Source organism: Podarcis raffonei, chromosome 17, assembly GCF_027172205.1.
Source record: "Podarcis raffonei isolate rPodRaf1 chromosome 17, rPodRaf1.pri, whole genome shotgun sequence".
NCBI classification, from domain to species: domain Eukaryota; kingdom Metazoa; phylum Chordata; class Lepidosauria; order Squamata; family Lacertidae; genus Podarcis; species Podarcis raffonei.
The window spans coordinates 28,260,538-28,288,193 of NC_070618.1; the positions used below are offsets into that span (position 1 = coordinate 28,260,538).

Consider the following 27,656-nt stretch of genomic DNA (forward strand, 5'->3'; position numbering starts at 1 on the left):
TTCTGAGATTCAGATTTCCCCCCCCCCCTTGTTTTCCTCCTCCAAAAACTAGGTGCATCTTGTGGTCTGGTGCGTCTTATAGAGCGAAAAATACAGTATATGAGAGCCACACGGACTGTTCTTGCCATGTGTGATTATTGCCAATACATAGAGGTTCTAGACAATACAGGTTTTAGGTTCAACAGAAAGAGGGCCAGTTTTAAAGAGACCGGTATAAACCTCAGGCCTGTGTGTAGGTAATTAGCTCTAGGTTACTTAAAAGATGAGGTGACTTTGTCCCCCTGCCCCACTCCACAGGTGAGTTATCCAGCCATATCCATGGAGCTGCTGTTCCCCTGGAAAGGAAGACACAGCCCATCAGAAGAATGAGTTATTAAATCAAGATGGGAAAAGGAAGTATTATTTTTAAAATCACAACCAAAATTAGACAATCCAAACTTGAATCTGCAACAATGGCTGTGCAATCCTATACATGTCTTCTCAGAAGTGAGTTCAATGGAACTTCCAGGTCTGTGGGTGGAGCACTGCAGCCTGCATCTTACACCCTGAAAAAAATCAAAATTCTTCATTTTTGGAGTATATTAAACATTAATTTTGCCCTCTATTGTCTTGCACTTGGGAAACAAAAGTTTTATGGTCATCTTAAAATGCTTGGACTGAACATTGCCACTGGTGTCTATGAGAAATTGGTGGTATTCCTCTATTGTTACATTTTGAATGCCCCTTTTTTCCTGCTCCACATTTCTATAGAATGAAAAATGATTTGTCCGATTGTGTTAGAAGAGGCAACTACTCTTTTGGGAGTGTTTATTAATTACACGCAGCCACTTTTCACTAGTGCCAGATTCTGGTATCCGCGTCAGTTGATTCTCTTTGCATTTACTTGAAAGTTGGTCTGATAGATTTAAATGGAACTTTCCCGCAAGTAGCTGTTCAGTTATGATCAGCTTACGTTTTAAGAAAATGAAAATTGTGCATATTTTGAAAAGGCAAACATGATTCCAAAACACAAAGGCCGATTTGCATCAGTCATGCAGAAAAAAATTCAGATGGAGAAGAACCTTGCTAGTAAAACGTTGCTGTGAGTTCCTTTGCAAACAGGGATCTTCAGCCGGCTATATCTTGTCAAGGGACTAACTTGCTCAAGTGTCTTATTAGAGCATTTCTCCTGCGCTGCAAAAACTGACCTCCCCACCGCTAATGTTTTAAGTTTCCCTACACAGATACAAACCAAGGATGAGCAATACAAACGTGCGGCATTTGAAGTGGCCTTAGGCTGCCCCTGCGCATGTACAGAGTGCTGCGTAGCCACGGCCCCAGCCGCCTGGGTTTAGGGTAGGCAATGCCCCCACCCTGTTGACACGTGGCTTACGCAGTAGCCTTCAAAGGACATCTCCTTTACTGGCCAGCCTGATCTGCAGCCGACGCGCAAGAGGCGACCGGTGCGTTTGGGTTTGGTTGCATCTTCGGGCCAAATCTCTTGCGCTTACGCTTCGCAGCGGTCCGGAAACGGGCTTGCAACGCCTGCTCTCCTTGCGCCAAGTTCCTCGCGCCCTTCGACCGGTTTTGCCGGTTTCCCCTCGGTGCGCCCAGAGCAGGGAGGCGGCAGAGCTGCGCGTCTCCTCTTCAGGAGAAACCTTTCTCCCGGGGCTCTCCAATTAGCTCCCTTGCGCGCTTTGCAGAAGGCAATGGAGAGGCGAGCTGCCTCGCCTGTCGGGGGCGGGGGAAGGCGAGCGGGGAGGGGCGCGCGCACCAAAGACCAGCTCGACCCCGAGACTTTGGAAAACTGAAACTTCCCTTTCGCCCCCGGTCTCAGGTTCCAGGGAATCTCTCCCCACCCGTCTCCCGCTTTTACGCAATTTGCAAAAGTTCCCTGGCCGCCTCCTCCTGCTGCGTCTCCGAATTCAACGCCGTCTTCCCACCTCGGGGCTCGCCAGTCCTGAACTTGTCATTGATTTCTTAGCGCCAATACGTCTTGCAAGTGACGGGGGAGGTGAGGAGGGCGTAGATCGTTCTCTCTCCATCCCACCGCCCTCCCTTCCGGGCCTCTAGAGCTCTATATATTTCCCATTCTTCCACCCCCTCCTCCTGGGCAAATATATGGCTTCATATGACCGATCAAGCCCAAAACGTCTACTCATCAGTCATATCCCACGGCCTGTTTATAAAAGTATAACGAGACGCACAAATACTGCTCGCAGCAGACTGTCTCTTTAGCAGGTTGGTCCAAAAAGGTTAGAGTGGAGGAACCTGGAAGAGGCGGGGGGTGCAGTGAGTTCCCCGGGAAAAGCGCCTGAAGGAGGATGGGGGCGGGGGCAGGGCGGAACTGGGTGCAGAGGGGAAAGGTCTGCCCGGCTTGGGGTTGGTGGCGAGCCAAAGGAACGGGTCGTCCTCCTACCTGGTCCTGCCACCACGGGTGTTTTTCGTGTCCTCTTGAAACCGTAAGCACCTCGAGTACATTCTCAAACAAACAAACACCAACGGATTTTAAGGCGGGGGGATTGTTAACCAGTTTTTCGTTTGGAAGTCCGGTTAAAAAATTTTAAAAATTGTGACTATCAGAACAGTTTCTCTCTTGGGCTGGATTACGCGCAGCCTTCTCCAAATCTTGATTTCCTTGCACCTCTGCGGCTGAAATCCTGTGCGCTCAGAGTAAGACCTTATTGGACACAGCGAAAATGTTGTTCTCTAAACCACCCCATTAAAAAAAAAAGTCAGTTGGACTGGGCTAATGGCCCTCATCCCATAATCACGCCGAGACTTCCTCCAATTCGCCCCTTGAGATCCTAATACGGAGTTGTAACCTGTTTAAAAAGCAATAAGCAACAATGCAAATATTTAACAAAAAGAAAAGGGAAGCCCTGCTTTTTGTAGAAACTGATCCAGCCTTGTATTTTTTGCATGCTAGAAACAAGTAATTTCCCTGTATATTAAAGCGGGCGTGGGCGGCGAGTTAACCTGAACAAGAAACGTGTCACCAAATATTTATGAATGGCTGGTGAGCAGTGACCTTTATTAATTCTATTCATTTTCCGAAGGTTTCCACGGCTGTTTACTATGCAGCTGGGGCTCATTCGTTCTCCAGATTATATAAACTCGGCTGTGTGAATTTTTTTTCCCATACAAAAAAACCTAAATAGAAAATAAAAATAAACGCAGCCTTTACAGTTCAATGCGTGGCTCATTTCCAGCTCAGAGGGGGTCCGATCCCACCGAAGTCCTGCTCGGGAACGAGGAGGCTACTTGCTTTGTGCCCCGAAAGTCAAACGCCCCCCAGGGACGGGCAAGCCGCGGGGCAGCCATTTCCAGCTCAGGACATTCTTGCCACAGAGGTCCAGACCGGACTAACGCGCAGACCTTTGCAAACTTTGCAGGGAGAGAAGCATTTGTTCCATTTCTTCCAGCCCAGTCTTTGAAAAACAACAACTGCAGCTTGAGAAACGGCCAATTGATTTCCTCTGGTCAGAATCCTGTAATAGCCACACTCTGCTGTAAACCGGTTCTATGGCAAAACTAGAACGTTCTGGCGTCTCCTGGAACGATGTAAGAGTCCCGATCCTAACGTCCTTATACTGAGGAGTAATTTTCCAGGGAAGTGAATGCTCTGTCAAATAAATGGGGCAGATAATGCTCAAATCACACCGACACGCCAATGGCCCGTATATTTGCTTGGAAATAAACCCTGAGGTTGTAAGTGGGACTTGTATTCCTAAAGTGTCTGATGCATAGCTGTCAACTTATTTTTTAAGGGAAATTCCCTTATTTCGAATAGGATTCCTCGCAAGAAAAGGGAAAAGTTGACAGCTATGGTCCGATGTCAGAGAACATACGCAATATCAGGTTAATAATAATAATAATAATAATAATAATAATAATAATAATAATAATTTATTTGTACCCCGCCCATGTGGCTGGGTCTCCCCAGCCACTCTGGGCGGCTTCCAACAAAGATTAAAAATGTCACACATTAAAAACTTCCCTGAACAGGGCTGCCTTCAGATGTCTTCTAAATGTCAGGTAGTAGTTTATCTCTTTTACATCTGTTGGGAGGGCGTTCCACAGGGCGGGTGCCACTACAAAGAAGGCCCTCTGCCTGGTTCCCGGTAGCTTTGCTTCTTGCAGTGAGGGAACCGCCGGAAGGCCCTTGGAGCTGGACCTCAGTGTCTGAGCTGAACGATGGGGATGGAGATGATCCTTCAGGTATACTGGGCCGAGGCCGTTTAGGGCTTTAAAGGTCAGCACCAACACTTTGAATTGTGCTTGGAAACATACTGGGAGCCAATGTAGGTCTTTCAAGACCGGTGTTATATGGTCTCAGCGGCTGCTCCCAGTCAGCAGTCTAGCTGCCGCATTCTTGATTAGTTGTAGTTTCCGGGTCACCTTCAAAGGTAGCCCCACATAAAGCGCATGACAGTAGTCCAAGCCGGAGATAACCAGAGCATGCACGGTACAACTGAATCCCAGGTATGTTTATTCCGAATTTGGTGAGGTTCACTCAAAGTTATCAGCCAAAATGCCTAGGCTTTTCCTGAATGTTATTTCTCTCCAGCGCACCCACCATCCCGGGTTTATTTATTATTTTTCTACGCACCCTATAAAGTTGACGGTAGAATCGAAATGTATGGTGGTGGTGACAAGCGAACTCCGAATACATGCCCCACCGTGTACTGTCGGAACACAAATATGCTCGCTTGCTGATATGGCCTTTCAAAGACGACAGAGCACCTGCCCCGTTCCTCGGAAGTAAAACGCGCCTTCCCTGTGGGGTCAGGTTGCAGCGTAACATCCTGCGGGCTCTGCGCCCCACGGATTTCTCTGAGCCTGAGAGCGCGTCTCACGTTGCGCACGGGGTCCTGAGAGTTCTGTACGTTCGTGAGACTTTAGTCAGTGGGGCTTGTTGCGGCCAAGGGTGTGTTTGACTGCATAGCGCTCTCACCAGTGAAGGACCTCTTCTGAAAACGCTGATAGGTCCTTTCTCCCCCTTCGAAGCGCGTCTGTTCCTTGGCTCGACTTGGGTGGAGACACCGCCGCTTCCTTAAGTGGCGTAGCGGGAAACTCTGGAGCGCAGAAGCTCTCCAACAAAAATGGGCTTTTGACCAAGGCAGCTGCTATAGCTTCAGTAACCGCCCTGAAACCTTCAATTAGTCACGCAACAAAGAAACTTGGGGATCGGGCGCAATAAACAGTGGCAGCGTATTAGCCAGGCGTGCGAAATGTAACCGGCCTCTTCCTCCGCTGAGCTAATTTGGTAGGTTTCTCCCCTAGGAAAGTTGATTGAACTGGCACGCGGACAGTTGGGCAACCGGTACCACGGAGTTGACGCCACCCTCCCCGGCCGCCCGGCCCAGCTCGTCCCCCCCACCCCCCCAGGGCCGTGTGCTTCTGAGGTTTCCTACATTCTCTAAATAATCTCCACACAACAATATCTCAGTGAGATGTGAAGCTAGTCCAAAACGCCCTCGTTGCCGTTCGGAACAAGCCGTCGATTATGCCTGGAGGAGATCAGCTAGAGCGGGGCAAAGATCGGGAGGGGATCTCGGGCGGATTCCTGCGCCCCTTCCCCTCGCCTCGGCTTCGTGGCAGCTCTTTCCCATCCATCCCTCAACGGAGGACCCCTGGGCTGGCCAAATCTCTCTCTCTCCCCGCGACGTGATTGGGACCATATGTTTGGCGCATTCATCTCCTTTCAAGCTATTCTTCGGGGCGCTAACTGCGAACACGTTTTCGTCGCCTTGAAATTTCCTCCTCTCTCCTTCTGATTTTCTTCCCCCCAATTAAAAGCTTAACAGCCCTGGAAACGGAGTTCATGTGGTGAAGTTTACCGCGGGCCCCGCTTCTGAAAAGCTTTCTGCTGCGATCCCATTATGTGCTTGACTAAACCTTTTCTGCGCGCAGCAATGGGACTCGCTCTCGTCAGGTGTTGGGTTACAATAGACTCTCAGGCAGGGGACGTCGGAGCAACATAAATACGAACCTGGCCCTGTGGGGAGATGTTGTCAAATACGAGGGGCTGGGAGGGAGAGAGAGGGGGACCCCGACGCCATTCCCACCCGAAGGGGACAGCCAGGCATCCAATGGCCCGAGGCCCGAGGGCCGTGAGCTGGACCCCAGTGAAAGGGCGCCCCCCTCCCCGCGCCCCACTGCGTAACGTGCCTTTGAAGCCCCCTCGGGAGCTAAGGTAGGGGAGAGGCCAGGCCGCTCTCCAGGGGCCGCCAGATCGCCTCCCTCCCTCCCTCTCTTTCCCCCCGCGATGCAGCTCAGCAACGGCGTCGGGGGGCGCCTGTCTTGCCAGAAAGACCCGCCGCTTCCAAACCGGAGAGCCGTCGAAAGGAGCGCGGTGAGGGTCGCCAGCGCGCAGGATATCATCTGGATCGGGGCCAGAGAAATATCCTGCAGGGAGCCAGAGATGTGTTTCATTCATCCATCCATTCGCTCCGCCGTCCCCTGTCTCTCAGCCACACTGCTTCTCTTTATTACACTCGCAAGAAATATTTCTTTCTTTGCTAAATTGATTCCTTTCCCTTCTCGTCTTAAAGAAGCCCGATATATAATGAGGAACTTTTGCTGCAGTATTGTATTTTGTAAAAAAACATTGCTTGGACGCCCGTTGTGATTTGTGGAGGAGAAGGATGCTCCTGCCTATATCTTTCCACAGTAATTTTTAAAAACACGATTCAGAGCGCTCCTCAAGCCACTTATCGACGCATTTGCAGGCGTTATTTTTGAGTTATTGAACTTGAATTGATCTCCTTTCATGCGTCTCCCCGTTCCGTGGGATTTTAAGTCATCACCTTCTGGCTCAACCAGGCCGCGGGCACCTGTTTGGCCACGGTGAGAACAGGTTCCCGGGCCAGGTGGGTCTAGGGGCCTGATCCTGCCTTGTTTCCTGCTTGGGCGGCCTGCACAAAATAGATCCCCCGGCGCCGGCCTTTACGAGACCTTGTTAACTTTCCTAATGGTGGCATTTCGAAATAAAAGTTTAACTAAAACGGGGTTGGCGCTTAGAAATTAAGGGACAAGGAGCTCCCAACTCTAAGGCTCCCACTCTGTTCTGGAGGCGTTTGGCGGAGAGAATAACATAACCATTCGCTGATTAAATACCAAAGGCTGATATTCGCAGGCAGGCGGAACGCAGAGCAAAACCAAACAAACCGGCAGCCAACAAACAGGATAAAGAGACCGGGAGCGTTTGCTCTTCTCTTCCGTTTGGTAAGAAAACCGACTGGTATATTTACCTGAACAAATCAAGCGTTTCTATAATAGCGCATTTTTTAATTTCATTTTTAAATCCGATACAAAGATATATAGTCCTGCGGAATTATTGCTATAAGCTTGTCACGGGCGCGTGGTCACTGTATTTAGATTTTTGTAGAATCCCTCAGCCTTTCTAGCCGCGCGTTTTGAGAAATTGACTATTAACCAGTTGCTGGTTTTTTTAAAAAAATTAGCGTTATTAAATTTTATTTCGGACAGGAATAATTTTGTTAAAGACACGGGCGCTGGTCCGGCGAACATTTAAAAATAAGGTCTTTTAACCTGCAGGTCAGATTGGAGGCGGCAGGATTGTGCCGGAGTGGCTGGTTTAAGGATGCAGTGCGTAAGATACGAGAATCCTGCAGCGGGATGTTGGCTCCCGCTCCTCCTCAGGAAAGCATTGTTCCCTGCCATGTACTCCATATTTCCAACCCCCATCAGATAATATCGTGCCAATTTAAAGCATCCCTCTCCTGCTTTCTTTTCGATGGAGGGGATAACACTCAGAGGGGCTGGTCTGGGCCTAAGGCCCCCTCCCAATAGGCACTTGGACATTTGTAGCAAGGCGGTTGCTGGTGAAAAACAGACGGCCCAGAGGAAAGGGTTAAGCCTCGAAGCTGCCCTCCGGCTTTAGGCAGCTCCTAACCAATCCCTAGTCCTCAAAGTTTGAGAGGAGGGGGCGGAACGGAGCCAATCGCTTCCCAGCAACTCCTCCGCGCGAGGCTTGCCGGGGGGCGCCGCTTATTTCCTAGCCGGGATCCTCTGGGTACAGACGGGCGCGCCAGACGCGTCAGCCTGCAGTCTTGCGGGCAGATCGCGCTGGTGCCAAGAGCGCGCGGGTCAAAGCGGCATCCAGAGATCGTGTGGGATTGCGAGCTCCTTTTGGGCTGTGTCTGGTGCTCGGCTCGCACGTGAAGGAGCGAGAGACAGAGAACTGGCGTCGGGGAAAGCTCAAGACAGCTGCAATCTCCGCTCCGCTTAGCTGCTGCTGAGCCAGTCAGCAGATCCCGTTGCGCGCGGTGGAAGGGAAAAGGCGCCCTGAACTTCGCCAGCAACCTCCCGCGCTCTCCAGGACGCACCGGCGCCCCTCGCGCGCCCTTCCCACCTCTCGCGCTCCGTCTCCCTCGACCTCTCGAGAAAGGAAGGGCCGCTTCCCGGAGGGCAGAGCAGGGGGCGCCGCGGCTTGACAGGAAGGAGGGGCGCCGCTGATCTCTGCGACTGCGGAGGGAAGGAGCTGCAAGGGGCGGAGTGGTTGCCTGGTCGACGAGAGCAAGAAGCGCAGCCGCGGAGGAGGAGGAGGAGCGTCGAGGAAGAGGCGGGCAAGCCAAGAGCCCGTCTGCTAGCGGTACTCCAGCTCCGCCTCGAAGGCGCGCACAGGCGAGACCCTTGTGCGTGAGGATGCGGCGGGCGAGCGGCGGGCAGAGGCCGTAGCGGCTGTCCCGGGACTGCCGTCGAGGCTGCTCTCCCCGGCTTGCGCACACGCCCGCCTTCCCGCCGCCGTGCCCGCGCTCCTGGGCCCTGTCAGCGCGCCATGAACGGCTACGGCTCGCCCTACTTGTACATGGGAGGCCCGGTGGCGCCTCCGGCGCGGGCGCCCCTGCAGCGGACGCCCAAGTGCGCGCGCTGCCGCAACCACGGCGTGCTGTCCTGGCTGAAGGGCCACAAGCGCTACTGCCGCTTCAAGGACTGCACGTGCGAGAAGTGCATCCTCATCATCGAGCGGCAGCGCGTCATGGCCGCGCAAGTGGCGCTGCGCAGGCAGCAGGCCAACGAAAGCCTGGAGAGCCTCATCCCCGACGCCCTGCGCGCCTTGCCCGCCGCCGCAGCCGCCGCGCCCGGCTCGGCTGGGGCCACGACCACGGGACACCCCGGAGTAGGAGCAGCAGCAGGAGCCGCTGCAGCCGCCGTCGCCCCCTCGGAGGGACCCCCAGGCACATCGCATCGCCCGCCGATGGAACTGGCCGCCGCAGCCCTCCGCTGGGCTTCGGAGCAGCCCGCCGCCGTCCAGCCGTCGCAGCTGCCCAAAGCAGGTAAGTGGGAGTGCGGGGGGCGGTGCAGGGGGGGCAAGGATCCCAGAGGCAACCAGCGGGGTCTGGGGCTTAAACTAGGCTGCTTTGACTTCGCCTGGATTATAAGGGATCATCGGCTTCCGGGGCGCAGGCGACAGAACCATATCTCAGCCCCGGAACTCGGGGAGGCGGCGGGGCCCGGAATTTACTCTAAGGAAGCAGGCAGTTCCCGCAGACATAGACGGGGGACAAGGTGGTGAGGACGGAGGCTCTTTCCGAAGTGGAGCTGTAGGCAGCCGTCGTAACTTCGCTGAAATAAAAAAACAAATCCGGTTGAAATTTAGTGGAGATTTAGTTGCAAGTCGCTCTCCGGCTTAAACTGTATGCCTACGGCGTCGGGGCCCGATCCCTAGGCAAAGGCTAAAGGGGTATTGTAATGAATCGGGAGATTCCCGCGCGCCCAAGTGGGCTCACGCAGGGACACAACTTTCCCCGGGCCGTGGCAAACTTCGCGGGGGGTGGGGAGTGGGGAGGTTTCTCTCTGGTGTGCGGCGGCCTCTTTCTTCTGCTGTCGGGAAAGAAAGGGGAAGAGCAAAGCGGGGGCGGGGGAACGGTCTCAATTGGGAAGTGGGTGCTGCGCTGGGGAGGAACCGCATCTTCTCCCGCCTCATTCTTGGGAGGCAACTAGAATCGCCGGCATGGGGCGCCTTTGGTCCCCCGACGGCTTTCCTTGGCGGGGCGGCGTGACCCGTTGTCCGGGGAGCGAGGGAGACTCTGAACTTGCCAAGAGTGCTCGCCTGCTGTCATACATCCAAGACGCGCAGTGAGGACATGAGGAGGCGGGACAGGCCCTTCTCTTCCAACCGGGACCGGATTTTGGGGTGGAAAGCTGCTGTGCGCGAGGCCGAGGACAGGAGGGGAAGGGACCCGGCCTCGGTCTCTGCCTCGCCTGCACCCGCGGACGTTCCTTTTTCCCAAGGGCGCCAGTTCTTTTCGGGACAACAAGGAGGAGGCTGAGAGACAACCACCCCCGAAGGGCCGTCTGTGAGCTTTTCTTACAACATTGCGCGTGTTTACTCAGAAGTAAGCGCTGTTGTGTCCAGTGATGCTTACTGCCAGGTCACCAGCATGGGGCTCCTCAGCTCCCTTGCCGTCGAGGGGCGCTGAAGGAGCCGGACAGCGCCTCCACAGCGATTCTTCCTCCGTGAATAAAGGTGTGATCACCTGCAGGACCCGGGGACATCTTCCTCCGGCCATTTGGAACCTGATATTTCAGAACATTTCGATCCCCCCCCCAACGACGTCTCTCAGAGACCTCGGTATGGTTTGTAACAGATCCGCGGTACAGATGAGGTGCCACCTATCCGTCCAAGGTGAACTCTAAACTCCCCGACTGGGGAGTAAGTCTTCGTGAGCTCTATGGGGCCTCCGCTTCGAATAACAACTCGCGGGATCTGCTCGATCCTGTCGCGATCTTGGCTGAAAGTCCTTTGCTCTGCGCGCTCCGCCCTGTGAAGCGGAATCCCGGGGGGGGGGGGAGTTCCTACCCCAAGGTGACTGGAGTCAAGGATCCAGGGGATTCATAAATACTGAGCCAGGGATAGGGACCTTCTAGCCCAGGGAGCCCATCCATAACTTTGCTGGTCCTCGGGGGCCAAGCAGCTGCTGTTTGCGGGTTCGTTTACAAAATAAATAAAACCAGCCGGACCCCCTCTCGGTCCAGTCTGCTTCTTCCCAGTGCTAAATAGTAATAGTAATTCCCAATTGGTAGTCCGTGAGCCCCGGCGAATCCGCATAACCCACCCAGGGCCCCCCATGGTGCGAGTCACGTAACAAAAACTACCATAGAAATATCACACTTTTCAAAAGTAGGGACTCCATGGCTTGGCTTTGGAAAAACAGGCTGACCGCAACACTTAGCTAGTCGGAAACGACCGGCGAGGAGATGCTGTTTTGGGGTGGACAGAAGGAATTTACATTCCTGTCGATCCAGGTAATTTAATAGTTGGAAGAAGTGGGGGAAATATCAAAGAGCGTAACCAGAGACACTGAGCTGTGAAATGCGGGTTAGTGATCGTTCGAAGCCATTATTTTTAGCGTGAGAAACGGACGGTTATCTTGTTTGGCTGTAGTGACCTGAGGTGCTGTGCTCTGGAAGAAGAAGAGCCCGTGTAATGTAAGCAGGTTCGGCCCTTAAAACGGATCCTGAGTAAGAAAGGCCCCTGGGACCTCGCCTTGCCCTCTTGGAAGGTCCGTCGAGCGTCCGTCTGAGTGGTCGTACTCAGGATTGCACTGTACTTAAGCCGGCGTCGTGCAGTCTCTGAGCCTGTGCAGCTGCTGGGAAGTTCAATGTTGCGCGGATTCAGCGCGCCTAACTGCACCAAGGCTCGGACTGTAAGCAGCAGGGACTTACTGCCCAATCCTATCCACATTTACTTGGTGAGTAGGCCTTTCTCCCTGGTAAGCAGGCATAGGATCGCAGGGCAAGCTTTGTTGCAGATAATGCAAAGACCTGGGGAGAATCAAAATGTGTGTCTGCCCTGTTTATGCAGCCCGAGTAGGCTTTTACTCACCACCAGATTTTCTGCTGCAGAAACTTGGTGGAAACAGGAAAGATTCAGGCCACAAGTCCCCGACCTGTGTCAAATCGGCGAGGAGACTGCGACGAATAGAGAATCCTAAAAATATACAACATCCTGGTGAAATTGGAGACCCGTCGGCGCTCAGGGCCCGGCTGATTCGGCTGTAGCAGCAGCAGTCCTGCGGCGCTGCAAGAAAGGTTGTAACGAGCTAATAAGGGTAGCAGGGAAAATCCCCTCAGGACCTCACAGCTCCCTGGGAGAGGATTTATAGGGTTTATCTGCCATCTCGGCAGCTGTTTCTGCGCGGAACCTGCGCCATCACCTCTGCGGCCCATTCTAGGAAATTCAGAGAGACTCACAAGCCGCCCTGGTCCCGCCAGTTCCGTCAGGAAACGACTATCGCCCTGTTTTCCTTTTGTCCAATGTGATTTTGCTGTGTGCGCGCGGGTGTGTGGAGAGAGCCGGCTCCCCGCAAGATCAAGGCCCCTCTCGCGACTTTTCTCAGGTTTCAAAGTACTCTGCTAGCTTGCAGGGGACTTAGTAGAAATAACCTTTGCTGTTTAATTGGAAAATGAAAGAGGAGGCGGGGAAACAAGGCGGGGGAGAGAGTGTATAAACCCCGGAGTATATTCGTTGTAGACAGTTTCCTTCTTGTGGTGATGTCCTCTGTCTCCAAACTCACACTCACCTTCATAATTATAAATCAAACGTTTAACCCTCCTAATCTTTATTTCTTTAAATAACTTTATCTGGTGCATTTCCAGGGCAGCTAACAGCTTACCATCACCCCCCACTAACCAATGCAACAGTCATAACAAAACAATTACAATTATTTTAAATAACCAAACATTTAAAACTTCGCAGAGTCCGGATTACAAAACAAGGCTAATAAAAAGCTCGCTTAAGCAGAATCGTCTTCCCTCGACAGTGGGAACAGCGAGTCTCTGCCGTAGCAAGGAGTCCTACTCTTGAGGTGCCGGCACGAAAAAGGCCCTCTTGGACATCTAGACCAAACGTTTAAGGCTTTGAGCGCATAACCAGTTCCGAAGAGCGCCAGGAAGGGTTGACAAACGACGGGAGCGCTTCTGAAATAGGCTTCGTACGCACTCAGCCCCTTGTTCTGCTGGCTATCATACCTGCTGCATTCTGGGCCGACTGGAATTGTTGTAAAACTGTCAATTTAGTTTTGTCCCCCCCCCCCAAAATAGGTAATTAAACTCTTCCCTCTCTTAGCCCATCAAACAGGAGGCTGCCAATGTGCATTTATTTTTTATGTGATAAGGGGTAGGAAGTGGAAAAAATAAAAATTGTATCAACAGTATCCTCTACTCGGGAGAGGCCTATTAAACTTGCTGGGTCTGACTTCCGAGTAAACATGCAGAGGAACAGGATGCGCAGTGGCTCTGAGCTCCAGGTGCGGGGATTTAAAATATAACCGTGCAGATTTCGCATGAAGATCTGTGGGTGGCATCTAACACTAGTCTTGCTCAGAGAAGACCCCCTGAAGACAATGGACTTTCTCCGGAGTTCCGTTGCACTTGGAAGCAAAGGTTTGAGGCGCGCCGCCGGATCTTGCCCTGCGCTTTGGATGTTCCTCGTTTAAGTCAACTTATAGTATACCTCGATCCCCAACGACGCCCGTTGAGTGGGAAACGAGCGCTTTTTGACTTCAAGAAGTGGGCCTGATCCGGAACTGGCTTCGAGGTGGCGGATCTCGGGGCCTCCCTGCCTCCTCTTAGGCCGGGCGACCTTAAACTCAGACGTTCCTCGCTTTCCAAGACTCTTTCGAAATGAAGCGAGGTTACTTTCGTGTAACAACAGGAGTACGCTGCGTCGCGTTCCTTCTCAAGGTTAGACGTTGTTGAGTGCGTGTGCGGAGTTAGCACACGGAATGCTGGTTTTTGTACAACTGCCGTGACCCTTTCGTGGCGGATTGTGTCAGGAAACTTTTTGGGAATTTTCCTTCTCCCCTTAAACCTGGCGGTGACTCTTTCTCCGAAAGGAGAGACTCGCAGATGCGTTTGACTATCCAGCGCACCAGCCCCTTGGGAACAAACCCCTCTCCTCGAAGGAGCGCGGAAGGGGCTGCGGACACAGCGGGACGGTCTCCCAGCTCGACCCCTTCCTCGAAGGCTTTCCGCCCGGACTTTGGGTACCTGCGCGCATTTCGGCCTCTGGAAAGCGTGGCTGGGATGGGATACATACCATATAAAGAATAGTGTGGCGTGCCCTCTCCACCCCATACAAACACCGGGTCGTCTTAGACGAGGCTGCTTCTGTGCGTAAGAGAGGGAGAGGTTTCAGAACTCGAACACAACCCTGGAGCCGTCGACCTTGCTCCGAGGGGGCCTGGACTGCGGCGCTGCGTAAAGGCGCTTAGATTAGGAAGGGCGAAGCAGGCGAAGGGGAAGCTGGTGCCCTGATTATTCGGGGCTGAGGTGGGGAGAATTAATGTAGGCCGCCGCGTCTCCGAAGCATTTAGATATTTCGGGGCCAAAGAAAATATTGCAACACACGGCGAAACCTCGACTGTTGGGTTTTTGGGGAGGAAGGGCGCGCGACTTAGTCCTCTTGGGTTTTCACTTTTATACGCGATGCACTGGGAAGAAGTTGGGGATTTATTTATTTTTAATTTCCGAAAATCCGAATGAATGTTGTTTTCTGGATAGGATTGCAGCCTTGCGTGCCCAGCGCATCGCGTTCCACACTCCAGTTCCACAGGGTTCTTTGGAATGAATAGTATACCATTCCCTACGGATCCAGAATAAATATTCCCACTTGATTCCAGCCCCACTTTTGGAAATGCGCGCTACTCAATAAGCATGAATTTAAAGGTTTGTGTGATGCTTTAGAATAATTCTATTAATTTGTAATAGCCTGGTGACAATTTGTTAAAAATTATGGAAAATCAATAAAAAGAATTGGCATAAAAATAATAGAATTGTAGAGTTGGAAGGGAACCCGAGGGTAATCTAGTCCAACCCCCTAAAATGCAGGGAACTTTTTGCCCAATGGGCTCGAACCCACGAACCTGAGATTTGTGGGATTTTTACAATGCAGTCAAGCCAACGATGCATGTTTGCTAAATAGGCGCACGAGAGGAGCTGAAGCTGAGAGTCCTGTAAGTTCCCTCTGAGAGACGCTCCCACAGTGCCCTGTTAGGGGAAGGCGTATCCATTCCTATAATCTCCTCACCTGGCCGGGCATTCCTCTCTGCCCTTTGCCCTTTCAACTTCATCTCAGCAATGTAGAACATCTGGATGTCCGAGCTGCATTGCTCAGACACCATTTTAAACCAGACTCAACTATGTCTTTGTAACCTGGTTACCATTTTAAGCTTGCCTGAAAAAAGCTGCTGTATCTGTTACTCTTCAACAAGTATTCCGAGTGAGTAAATGTTATTTTTACCTTTTGCAAGACTGTTTGTGTGATTATTGTTTTAATAAAATGGGAAATACCAGGGGAATCCAGTCTGCCTTAAAAGAATCCTGGATTACTTAAACCAACAGGCTAAAACTGGCCTATCTAAGCTTCCTCATTCTAAGATGCAAAGGGATACGTTCTGCTGAATTTACAAAGGTGAGGAAGGAATGATAATACAGTACCTAAATATATATATCTCCTCTCCTAGTTTCTATAAAAATCTCATCAATATTAAGCAGTGCCGGATTTGCGTATAAGTTAAACAAGCTATAGCTTAGGGCCCCACTCTCTTGGGGGCCCCCAAAAAATGCAAAGGAAAGAAACACCTGGATGTACTGGATCAAAAACTTTGATAAAATACCGGTACATATTTTGTTATGTGCAAATGGCTTTAGATACCTTTTAGGTCCATAAATTACCATATAGCATATATTCAACACAAAAAACAGCGACCATTTGTTGTTGACAAAGGACAGCTGGACATAGAAAGGGCCCCATTCCCTTCCGTAGCTTAGGGCCTCACCAAACCTAAATCCAGCCCTGATATTAAGAGTCAAATGGTCTACCTACCGACTGAGCTTTTCCTTCTCCAGTTTTGCCTCCGAATCTGCAAGCATTTTGACGGCAGCTAGTAGGACAGATTCGGTCACGACTGGACCTAATGGTCAGGGGTCCCTTGACCTTTAGTAGGACTTTAGGGGGAAAGCGTTAAGAGTGTTCTTGGGGGTTTCATTCCCGACTCTTTCTCCCCTTCCCGAGTAAATGTGCTTAGCAGGTTCGCAGCCTTAAAGTTTTCAGTAAGCAAAGCGAGGCTACAATTCTACGCACTCGCACTGCGGAGTAAGGCTGCAGTTCTAGGAGAAAGTCTGATCGATAGGGCTTACTTCTGAGTAAAAATGTAGAGGGTTGCTTTGTAAGATCAGTGGGGTTCACTCCCGCTTAACATGTTTAGGATTGCTCTCCATAAGGCTGCAATTATCCGGTCCCAGTTTGCTTGGGACGAAGACCTCCTGATTTAAATGGGATTTCCCACTGAGAAATTGTCAGTTGTCAAATTGTCAATTGTCAGCAACGTAGCCGACAAGCGGCTAAGGTGTGGGGAGAATGAAATAGCGAGACGTATAGATAGAAAGGAAACTTGCTATCTGCATATTTCGTCTTATCGCGATTCCTGCTGCTCCAATCCGGTTCTAAACGACGTGCGCAAAGTTCTGGAGTACGAATCTACACGTACATAACTCAGACACATGGCTGTTTTAAAGATTTTATTCTCTATTATATGTGGTTCCTGCCTCTAAGTCCTCCGCTGAGTATTTTAGGGCCCATGATACATTGATTCCCTTCTTTCTGCGAGGGGACACACAATTCTCCCCCACCCCTCCAGTATTTTGCTGCTGACTTTAAATAAAAATTTAATAAAACAGAAGAAGAAAGGAACAGTTTAATTGAAGGGGGTTGATTTGTGCTTGCACAGACGTGTCAATGCAGTGGCTCTCCCTGAAAAGGGAGAGGTATGTTTAAACATTTAAATTCAATCCAAAAGTCTTAGAAGAGGGAGAAGGATTCCAGAGATTGCTTGCATCCTTCTGCAGATATGTGTTTACTGTTTTTATTCTATTTTTCCCAGCGTGAATGAATGGAAATATAATACTTAAAAGATTTTTACGTGTTCTGAGGTTTTATATTTGTTATATTCTTACCCTGAGCACCCATCAAAAGATTTTAAACAATGTAATAAATCCTTTATTGTGGAAGAGGCTTTCTGTTGCCATGGTTTGGTTTATGTAACAAAACATCACCTGCAGCATCCTTGTTCTGTGGGCTTAAAGAGAAGGAGCGAAATTCAGAAGAAAGTTGTGCTCTTGCAAGTGACGTTGTGTTCAGCGCCTTGTTTTTACAAAAAAAGTGTCAGTGCTGTAAATAGAATTATTCTTGGACAATTTTTTTGTTTTACAATTAAGCCAATTTTGTCCTGCATCAGTTCCTTGAAACTGAAGGCCTGTGAAATAAACAGCTGGACAATTCCTTCATTCGAACCAACCAAAATATCATAAAAGTGTGGCAAGCTTTCAAATTCTTCAGAAATCTTCATTGGGCAAGATGTTGTCACAAAGCAGGGAGTGAGGAGGAGTGTATGTGTGCAAAAATTAAGCAGATGTTGCTGCCATGAGGTCAGCTTCAGGACTCATTTGCCTTATGGGCCGATTGAAGGCTGAATAAATCTCTTTTTTCCCTCCTGGAAATTTAAGGATATCTGAGCAAGTGCCCCCTCCTCCCCCGCCTGCAGGTACTACAGATAACAGGTTACACATTCAGGATTCTGGGCTAAAGAAGCAATGACTACCACTTTCCTCCAGCAGATCGCAGGGCAGAATTCATAACATGTAATGCTGACATCTGCTTAAATGAAAGCTGGTCCCTTAACTTACTTAAACAGTATCTTACTTATGCAGTATGGATAGCATCTGTCTCTGGGGGAAAAATATAATTGCTTTGATGAGTTATCATTATAAACTCTGCAGATGAAAGAAAACCTTAGTCATTTTTCTTTATTTTTTTAGTCCCAACAAAATCAGTTGACAATTTGGTTGGTCATGGTAAAATGACTTGGGGATTTTTCCAAATAAAAGTGGCACTTTAATCCCTATGCTAATGTAACCTTCCTCTTCTTCTGCTTAAGTGATTTGGTGGGTTTCTCCCAGAGAAAAGTTTGTTTATTTGCAGGGCAGAGGATTGGCAACTAGTGTCCCATGAGATGACAGCATGTTGTAGAAAAAGTGGCAGTGTTTTGTTCCTGCCTGCCTGCCCCACTATCCCTCAATGTGGAACTATAACCAGTGACAGACCTTGGCATCTCAAATGCCAGTAGCGCCATGTGCAGCACCAAAATCCGGCACCCCGCCTCTCGTCTTCTGCAGCACCCCAGAAGCCTTGCACCTGGTGAAACCAAACCGGCCGTGCTCCCTTAGATCCACCTTTGCTATAACTCCCATAATCCTTGGCCATTGGCCATGCTGTCTGGGGCTGATGGAAGTTGGTTTGCCTGCCTGTGCAGGGCCACAGATCCCCAGCCCTGCATTCGTGAGTCCCTAAGCAGCCTTTGAGATTTGTGTCCTGCGTTCCAGGCAACACAACTCTAGAGGGCTTCATTGGCCCCTCCTTCACTTTGGAAATGTGGGATGTGATACCTAAGTAGCAGTCAAGTACCACATTCTTTGTTTTCCTAGAGTGGACATGCGGGGGAATGTTTGGTCCAGCCGGTCAAAAACTTCCTGTTTCCTCCTGGCTGGGACATACTTCTTTTGCATGTGACTAGACGCGGGTGGCGCTGTGGGTTAAACCACAGAGCCTAGGACTTGCCGATCAGAAGGTCGGCGGTTCGAATCCCTGCGACGGGATGAGCTCCCGTTGCTCGGTCCCTGCTCCTGCCAACCTAGCAGTTCAAAAGCATGAAGTGCAAGTAGATAAATAGGTACCACTCCAGCGGGAAGGTGCGCTGCTCTGGTTCCGTGCGCTGCTCTGGTTCACCAGAAGCGGCTTAGTCATGCTTCCTGACAGTAAGAGCTGTTCGACAGTGGAATTTGCTGCCAAGGAGTGTGGTGGAGTCTCCTTCTTTGGAGGTCTTTAAGCAAAGGCTTGACAACCATATGTCAGGAGTGCTCTGATGGTGTTTCCTGCTTGGCAGGGGGTTGGACTCGATGGCCCTTGTGGTCTCTTCCAACTCTATGATTCTATGATTCTATGCTGGCCACATGACCCGGAAGCTGTATGCCGGCTCCCTCGGCCAATAAAGTGAGATGAGCACCGCAACCTCAGAGTCGACCATGACCGGACCTAATGGTCAAGGGTCCCTTTACCTTTTAGAGGCAGGCATGACCTTACCTGTCCAGGTAACAAAAGTACAGGGCACGCTGCACTCTCTCCCTTTTTGACTTCCTCTGTTGTTGGAGCAGCTTTTTAGCTAGATATGCTAAAAATCCCAGGACCCTGGGATTACCCTCCTATGGTATAGATCAGGCTTCCTTAACCTCCACCTTCCAGATGTTTTGAGACTACAATTTCCATCATCCCTGACCACTGGTCCTGCTAGCTAGGGATCATGGGAGTTGTAGGCCATAAACATATGGAGGGCCGAGGTTGAGGAAGCCTGGGATAGGATCCACATGTATATACTTTGTAACTAAGTCTGCCTTCTGGGATCCAACTGTGAACAGAATGTGAGTAAACTACTTTTATATACTTTATGCAAGATTGTGGTGTGTTTATTCTTTTAAGAGGGATGAAAGGGAACTTACCAGGAGCATACAATTCAATACAGTGGTACCTCGGGATCCGAACGGGATCCGTTCCGGAGCCCCATTTGCATCCTGAAGCAAACGCAACGTGCGTCTGTGTGTGTGCAAGTTGTGTTTCGCGTTTCATGCCTCCGCACATGCGCGTGACTTCATTTTGACTGTCTGTGCATGTGCACATGGCGAAACCTGAAAGTAATGCACTCCGCTACTTCCGGGTCACCATGGAGCCCAACCCAAAAATAACTTGAAGCACATTTATCCTGAGGTATGACTGTACTGAATTGTATGATAGTGAGAGGCTTACACAAGCCTGCAACCAGCTACCTGCTGTGCATATAAAAAGGGGAATGTAAACTCTGCTCAGTAAAGGAACTTGCTAGCGCAAGTTAGGTAAAGGGACCCCTGACCTTAGGTCCAGTTGTGGCCGACTCTGGGGTTGCGGCGCTCATCTCGCTTTCTTGGCTGAGGGAGCCGGTGTACAGCTTCCGGGTCATGTGGCCAGCATGACTAAGCCGCTTCTGGCGAACCAGAACAGCGCACGGAAACACTGTTTATCTTCCCACCGGAGTGGTACCTATTTATCTACTTGCACTTTGATGTGCTTTCAAACTTCTAGGTTGGCAGGAGCTGGGAGAAAGCAATGGGAGCTCACCCCGTCGCAGGGATTCGAACCGCCGACCTTCTGATCGGCAAGTCCTAGGCTCTGTGGTTTAACCCACAGCGCCACCCGTGTCCCAAGCGCAAGTTAGGAAGGATATTAATAAACAATATATCCTCTTCTGCCTCCCTGAACATTCCCACAGGAGAAAGTATTGCTGAAGTCCAGAGGCGGTTCAGCATATCCAGCTGTTTTTGGGAGGGACGTGGCCTGAGAACAGAAGCTCCTCTGAGCTGCAAGAAGCTTATAAATCTGATGGATAGAAGCACGATTGACTCACACTCCCTGCCTCCCTGATAAATGAACTCCCCAGTTTAAAAGATTACAGTAATCATGGGAGGACAGTGTAAATCGAATCTGATAGCAATAACTTTTGGGGAAGGTCAGGCTCAAGTGAAATGTTACCAGGCAGCAGGCATTTTGTTTGCAAAATACAATCAAAGTGCATTGATGAGAAATTCTTCCCTGCCAGCTAGTCAGCACTTTCTGCTTAACGGCTTTGAGGTGAGGGGAGGGGGAAATCTTCATCCATCAAATGTCCTGGAGAACTCCCTCCGACTAGACTGTTGATTCTTGAAAAGAGGGGCCGCTCTGGAGGTCTCCCTCTCTGATTCAGAACCATCAAAGTATTACGCGACTTTGGCACATGGCGTCAAATCTGCAAAGGCTGTTTTATGGGTGAGTGTGAATATATCCATATTCTAAACTACAATAGGAAGCTGCATAGAAGGTGAACCCCTGAACGGTGGAAAGCAACAACGAAGGCTGCAGATTGTTTAGCAGAAAAGCAACAGCCAATACAAACAAATGAATAAATTCATTTGGGATAAATTCAGCTATTCATTCAGCCAGAAATCATTTGTGCTTCCTTGGCAGATCCAGGAGTATGCACAGTGTCAAAGAACTGTCGCCTCAGTGAGAAAGAACAATCTGAGGCTGACATGCATAAAATGTTAAAAGAAGCAAAGTGATCAAGTGCAATGTTTTAAAATAAAAAGTGATAGTGGAAATCAATAGATGCCTTTGCTCTTTCTGTTGCTCAGAAATAACACTGTTTTCAGAATATTTTATTGTTAGGGTCTAATCTGTCCAAGTTATTATTAACATTATTTTAGCTAAAGAAGATGCTCCACTACTTTTGAGGAAACTGCTTGTGGACTTGACTCCGAACCTGCCTCAAGTCCAATAACAAACTTGCTATTTTTCAAGCTTTCAGTTTTAGAAAATGCAAAACTGAAGTGTCCCAGCACAGCCATTAGAGGCATGTGTGGAATCCCAGGTGCAAAGCAGTTTCATTTCATAAAAAACAAAATATATTTTAATCAGCTTGACCTCTAAGCAAAGTTAGGTTTCAACTTATACTCTGGATGACTTCTAGTTTCAATGAAGAATTAAATAGGATACAGTTTGATATATGCAAGGCAACATAAAAATGAATAACGGAGCAATAAATCATAACTAAACATTGTCCTTCAGCTAGAACTGCTATCCAGAGAGTTAAGGTGTATAGATTTATCAGGTATAAGACAGAATAGAATCATATAGGCATGCAAATTCTTTCAGTCACTATGTAAGTTCCCAACTGGACCTGTAAGAACTTCCTTGATTTCCCTGTAAAGAATGGCAAAAATGCCCCTTGTTTTCTAGGCGTGTGTCTGAGTGGTTTTGCATTTGCCCTGCGCTACGTTGGAACAAACGGCAATCAAGTTTTCTGTAGATTGTTCCTTGTTCCGATTTACACACGGGATGCACGGAAGTGTGGAATACGCACTCTCTTTCAGAAACATCTATTGTTTCTTTTACAGATATTTTTCAATGAATGACCCATGTATGAAAGTGTTTTATGCAACATGGAAACTTGCAGAGTGCATTCTGAATACTAACTGGCTCTAATAAAAACTGTTATTTTACCAACCTTGTAAATTTTGTTGTAACCTTAACTAATCTTATCAAAACTATTTCTGGTACGTAAGACACACACACACACACACACACACACACACACACACACACAAAATGCATTGGCCTGCAGGGGTGCAGTAAATGGTTCTAATCACACCTTGTAGCCCTGCTCAGTTGAATATCAAAGCACTGGATGTGTAATTTCAAGGACAGCCAAAATATTAGCAGAATTTTTAACATAAAGCATTTCTTTCAAACCACACTGAAAATGTTCCAGACCTAATAATGATTCACCTTTGTGATTCATAGTTTTATGAGTCTTCACCCTCCAGCCCCCAGAAATTTGGTGGTTGGGAGAGTCTCAGGGTACATGAGCTTAAATAAGAGTACATATTTTACAAACTTGGAAATAAATATTTTTGTGCTGGGGTAGGTATAGAGTTCAATGCGTTAGAACATAAGGCATGAGTGTCCACAGGTTCTTTGCTGCTGCTGCTTGGTTATTTAAACAGAGTTTTGCATCGAGATATGAGCTCCACAGAATTTGCCTAAATGAAGGAAAGTTGGAGAGGACTCAGACAGAACATCCCCTTTGTTAAGCTCATTCTGCACATCTGTGGTTTTTGTCATGGAAAGGTGTGGCTTGTTGAGCTCTACAAAGATATAAAATAAATGAAAAGGACTGGATTAGCATATAGTAGTAACTTATGTAGTCACCATATTGAGGCTGGTCAGATGCAGAAGAGGAGAGAGAGAGAGAGAGGACTGCTGCACCTTTAAGAGCTGTGTGCAGGTGAGTTAGCTAAACCAGGTGAGTTAGGGGTTTCCCCTGCATGCAAAGACAGACTTTGGCTGTTTGAGTGGACAAGACCAAGAATGGCTCCAAGGGTCTAGAAGGCGGTTTCTGCACATGCTGTAGAGCAGCGGTTCTCAACCCATGAGTCCCCAGATGTTGTTGGACTACAACTCCCATCATCCCTGAGCTCTGGCCTTGCTAGCTAGGGGTGATGGGAGTTGTAGTGCAACAACATCTGGGGACCCACAGGTTGAGAAAGGCTGCTGTAGAGGGAAGTGAGGGGCAGATGGGGCTCGTCCACCTGGGAAGGGAGGCCATCTAGGAGAAGGAAAACTCTGGTCCTAAACCTCTGCTACCGAGTGGAGTCCCTAAGACATTCGGATGGTGCCTTATATGCCTCCTTCCAACAACTCCTGCAGCCAAGCTGGTGCCCTATACGGCCTAGGACCCTCGTACCTACGGGACCGCCTCTCCTGGTATGTCCCACGGAGGACCTTACGGTCTTCAAATAAAAACATCTTGGAGATCCCGGGCCACAGGGAGGTTAGACTGGCCTCAACCAGAGCCAGGGCTTTTTCAGCCATGGGCCCGATCTGGTGGAACGCTCTGTCGCAAGAGACTAGGGCCCTGTGGGACTTGACATCTTTCTGCAGGGCCTGCAAGACAGAGCTGTTCCACCAGGCCTTTGGCCAAGGCACAGTCTGACCCCCTCCTTCGGTAATCCTCACAGAACTCTAGCCCAATGGTTGCCATTAATTTGATTTTGAATTGATTTTCGAATGCATTTCAATTGATTGATTGTGATTTTATGTGAACTGTGTTGCTTTTATTGTTGCTGGCCACTCTGAACCCGGCTTCGGCTGGGGAGGGCGGGATACAAATAACATTAATTTTTATTATTTTTATTATTATCTTGCTCTGCTTTCCTTTGGACCCCATCAGCGAGGCTGAGGGGGCGGGTCTTGTTGTCTGGGCAGCCCAGGACCTCCATGCACATTCCCCATGTTTGCACCCCGGGGAGGTCACTTCAGTGTTGCTAACACAGCCGCTAACTTCACCCCCAGAAGTGCACTCCATTGTTTCTTGAGACAGATGAATGCCAACAACAAGATGGGGGATTTCAGCAGGTTTCTCTTAGAGTGCAGGCGGCTGCAACATCCTCTTCTGCACAGCTTGGGAGGTGCAGAAGCTGTGTCCTCCCTCCCTATATTGTGGGTGTGGCTTTTTTGGCCATGTACCACAAATATCTCCTGCCAACCTAGCAGTTTGAAAGCACACAGTGCAAGTAGATAAATAGGTACCACTCCGGCGGGAAGGTAAACGGTGTTTCCGTGTGTTGCTCTGGTTCACCAGAAGCGGCTTAGTTTTGCTGGCCACATGACCCGGAAGCTGTACACCGGCTCCCTCGGCCAATAAAGTGAGATGAGCGCCGCAACCCCAGAGTCAGTCATGACTGGACCTAACGGTCAGGGGTCCCTTTACCTTTTTACCACAAATATATGAGCAGAAAACAGAGTCACAGAGATGGTTAACTGTGGTGAGGTTAAGATATACAACAGTTTAAAACTGAGACCGATGGCATGAAGCTTTTCCATATTCTTAGACTCTTGATCAGTGGCCTGATTTTTCAAATTTCTCTTCCAATTCGGCTGAAAAGGGGGTACTTCATTTTGACATTATCTTGAGCAGCAAATCAATGTTGCAGTTGGGTACATCTCAGCCCTTTGATTCTATGATAGGGTACTGCCATAGCGCAAGGGATTTTGGTCTGCAATAATTGTTTTTTTGTGTTTTTTTTAAATGCTTTTTATTGCTGTTTCATTTAATACAAACAAACAAAATACAGTAAAATTCAACACTCATTTACTCATATTCTTTCCCCACACTCTGCTAAGCATTGACTTCCTTCCCTCCCTTCAACAGGTTTTCTTATGTCAGTTACTTTTCCACAGTTTCTTATTGTATCCAATCCTATCTACATCGTAAGATTTATTTCAGTCCTGCCAGAGTTTTCAAATTCCTACAGTTATTATTTATGTACTCCATAAATTTACTCCAATCTTTTTGGAATTTTGCTTCCTCCTGATTTCGGATTCTGCAAGTCAGTTTTGCTAGTTCCACAAAATCTGCAATAATTGTTATAGGGAGACACAGAGACAGACAGAATAGCTTTGTTATGTCCATCTCCAGTGCTTTCCCCCCCTGGGGGTACACATACCCCTAAACATTTTGTGAATCTTTGTACTTTTGTTTATTTACTGTATTTATTTCCCCCGATTTGAACTATATAATGGTCCATCTCTGATTTGCTGTGCTCATAACAGCCCTGAAGGTAGCAGATATGGGGAAGGACCCAGAGTCGATGAACCGGCAGTCTGACTTTATTATCAAGCGCCTCCTTTAATACTTACTGGAACTTCCCCTTCCTTTTAAGAGCTGTTCCTGGCATAACAAATCTGCCCTCTGTTTTACAGACATGACCGAAGATCGACTGGGGGATGCCAGCGGAGTGGACAGTGCCGAGACCTACAGTGACAAAGACGCCGACCAAAGGAGCACCCCAGACTTGACAAAAGCCAAGAGCGGTTTTGCTCCAGAGAGCCCAGAGATTGTGTCCGTGGATGAAGGAGGCTACGCCATCCAGAAAAACAGCGGCAGCGCGGACAGCAGGCCTGAGAGCCCCAAGTACCAGCCAGAGCCAAACCACCTCCTGATCGAAGGTCCGTCAGGGACAGTTTCTCTGCCTTTTGGCTTGAAAGCCAACCGGCCACCCCTTGAGGTGTTAAAAAAGATATTTCCCAACCAAAAGCCAACCGTGCTTGAATTAATCTTGAAGGGCTGTGGGGGTGACCTGGTGAGTGCGGTTGAGGTTCTTCTCTCGAGCAGGTCCTCCATAGCTGGGGGGGACCGAACTTCTTCAGAATCAGAAGGTCTGGTTTTGCCTTCAAATGGACACCTCTTTGAACACACGTTGGGTTCGTATCCCATTTCTTCCTCCAAGTGGTCTGTAGGGTCTGCCTTCAGAGTTCCAGACACCCTGAGGTTTTCTGCTGACGCTAGTAATGTTGTGCCCAATCCGTTGGCTGTCCCCTTACAGCACCCATTCCCACAGCCACCTCGGTACCCGCTGATGTTGAGGAATACTTTGGCAAGAAACCAATCCAGCCCGTTTCTGCCCAACGATGTCACTTTGTGGAACACCATGACGCTGCAGCAGCAGTACCAGCTGAGGTCTCAGTATGTCAGCCCTTTCTCCACCAATACCACCAGCGTCTTCCGAAGTTCTCCAGTGCTCCCTACGCGGCCGTCAGAAGATCCCAGGATCTCCATCCCTGACGATGGATGCCCAATTGTCTCCAAGCAGCCTATTTATACAGAAGACGACTATGATGAAAGATCGGACTCCTCAGACTCTAGAATACTAAACACATCCTCTTAGAACGACAATTTACAATGATATTTTGCAATGTGGCAGAACTACTGGGTATCAAGAGGAAGGAATGACGGCCCTTGTTACTGTATTATTAAAAAAAAGCGATTTTGCTTGTTACTATCCTTTAGCAATAAAGACATAACTTATTTTATTTCTTGCACTTCACTGGAAAATGCCAAATAGCTACCACTTCATGGCTTTAGTGCTGAATGTTTATTGCAGAAAAAAGGGGGGGAAAGATTAATTTTAAGCATAGATGTGAGCAACCAGGGATTGCAGAACATTTTAGAGTGGAGCAAATAAGTCTTGCCTTGCAGACAGTTGGGAATGTTGATATTGTACTTGAATGCAGTGTTTGAGAAGAGGACTCCTCAGGACATAAGATATCAAAAGCAAATAATTCATTGGCAAATGGACTTAAGAAGGACCTTGTTGACTTTATGACAATAATCACCCTGGTTTTAAAACCAAGAGTCATGAAAGACTGGCCAAGAGTCTGCCGCTCCCGTGCAATGGAAGCGTGCACACTTTTTGGAGACACCTTCAACACGATTCACATGGCTAGATAGAAACCTGTATAATGTCAATGGAAAGTCAAATACAGCTGTGAGTTGCATGAAAATGTCTTGTGAGAAATGAGCTCATGATTAACATTTGTTGGGATATTGTAGCATGCTAAGGATTCTAGGGGGGGAAATAAACTTGGATGATGATCTCGATTTTTTATTTTTTTTAAACCATGTCATTTATATTTGGGAGAGGGACGGCACGTGTGGACAGCATATAAACGAGTCTGGTTTTATTGACAGACCATTCTGAGCTGAAGTTTCAGCCTGCTAAACTGAGAACTGGGTGCGTACATAAACTGATAGGGTCGAATGAGAAGAGATGTGGAGACAAAGGACTGGGGTTTAGCTGAGTGTGGTAGAGAATTCACAATGTCGGCACTATGTTTGCACTGCTGCAGTTTAATATCTTGGTGGCCTTTAATACCAGTAAGTTTATGTTGTTACAATGCAGGATTTCTAAGGACAGTTTCATACGTCTGCCTGAATTGTTAAAAACCCCTCGTGCCGTGATTTTATTATCTAATTTTCTTGTGGGCTCTGCTTGTCTGAAATTACCCACCACTCCAGATGTGGGAGTCTCCCTTTAGTGCATCAGATAAAGCCTTGCAAAACTGACCAGACAAGGGCAGAGGGGACCTTCTGTGCAACCACAAGTCCAAACTATAGATGATGCTACCCAGCTGCAATGAGGGGAGAAAAGAGGGCTTGTGTGTATGGCGAAGGAGCCAGCCTTTC

General features: G+C 48.9%; 2 protein-coding genes across 2 annotated transcripts in view; both read left to right on the forward strand.

The window, feature by feature from the left end:
- Positions 1-27,656, forward strand: part of DMRT1 (doublesex and mab-3 related transcription factor 1) — a 230,960-nt gene that overhangs the window by 68,383 nt on the left and 134,921 nt on the right. The window lies entirely within an intron of this gene.
- Positions 8,768-27,071, forward strand: DMRT3 (doublesex and mab-3 related transcription factor 3). Its single transcript, XM_053371179.1, has 2 exons — positions 8,768-9,284; positions 25,394-27,071. Exons 1-2 carry the CDS (start codon positions 8,786-8,788, stop codon positions 26,356-26,358), a joined length of 1,464 nt encoding a protein of 487 aa, XP_053227154.1. The 5' UTR covers positions 8,768-8,785; the 3' UTR covers positions 26,359-27,071.

Excerpts from the sequence above, each read along its gene's own strand:
- DMRT3 (XM_053371179.1), top strand. The coding sequence starts at position 8,786 with ATGAACGGCTACGGCTCGCCCTACTTGTACATGGGAGGCCCGGTGGCG. Across the intron at positions 9,285-25,393 it reads GTCGCAGCTGCCCAAAGCAG|ACATGACCGAAGATCGACTG; the intron begins GTAAGTGGGAGT and ends TCTGTTTTACAG.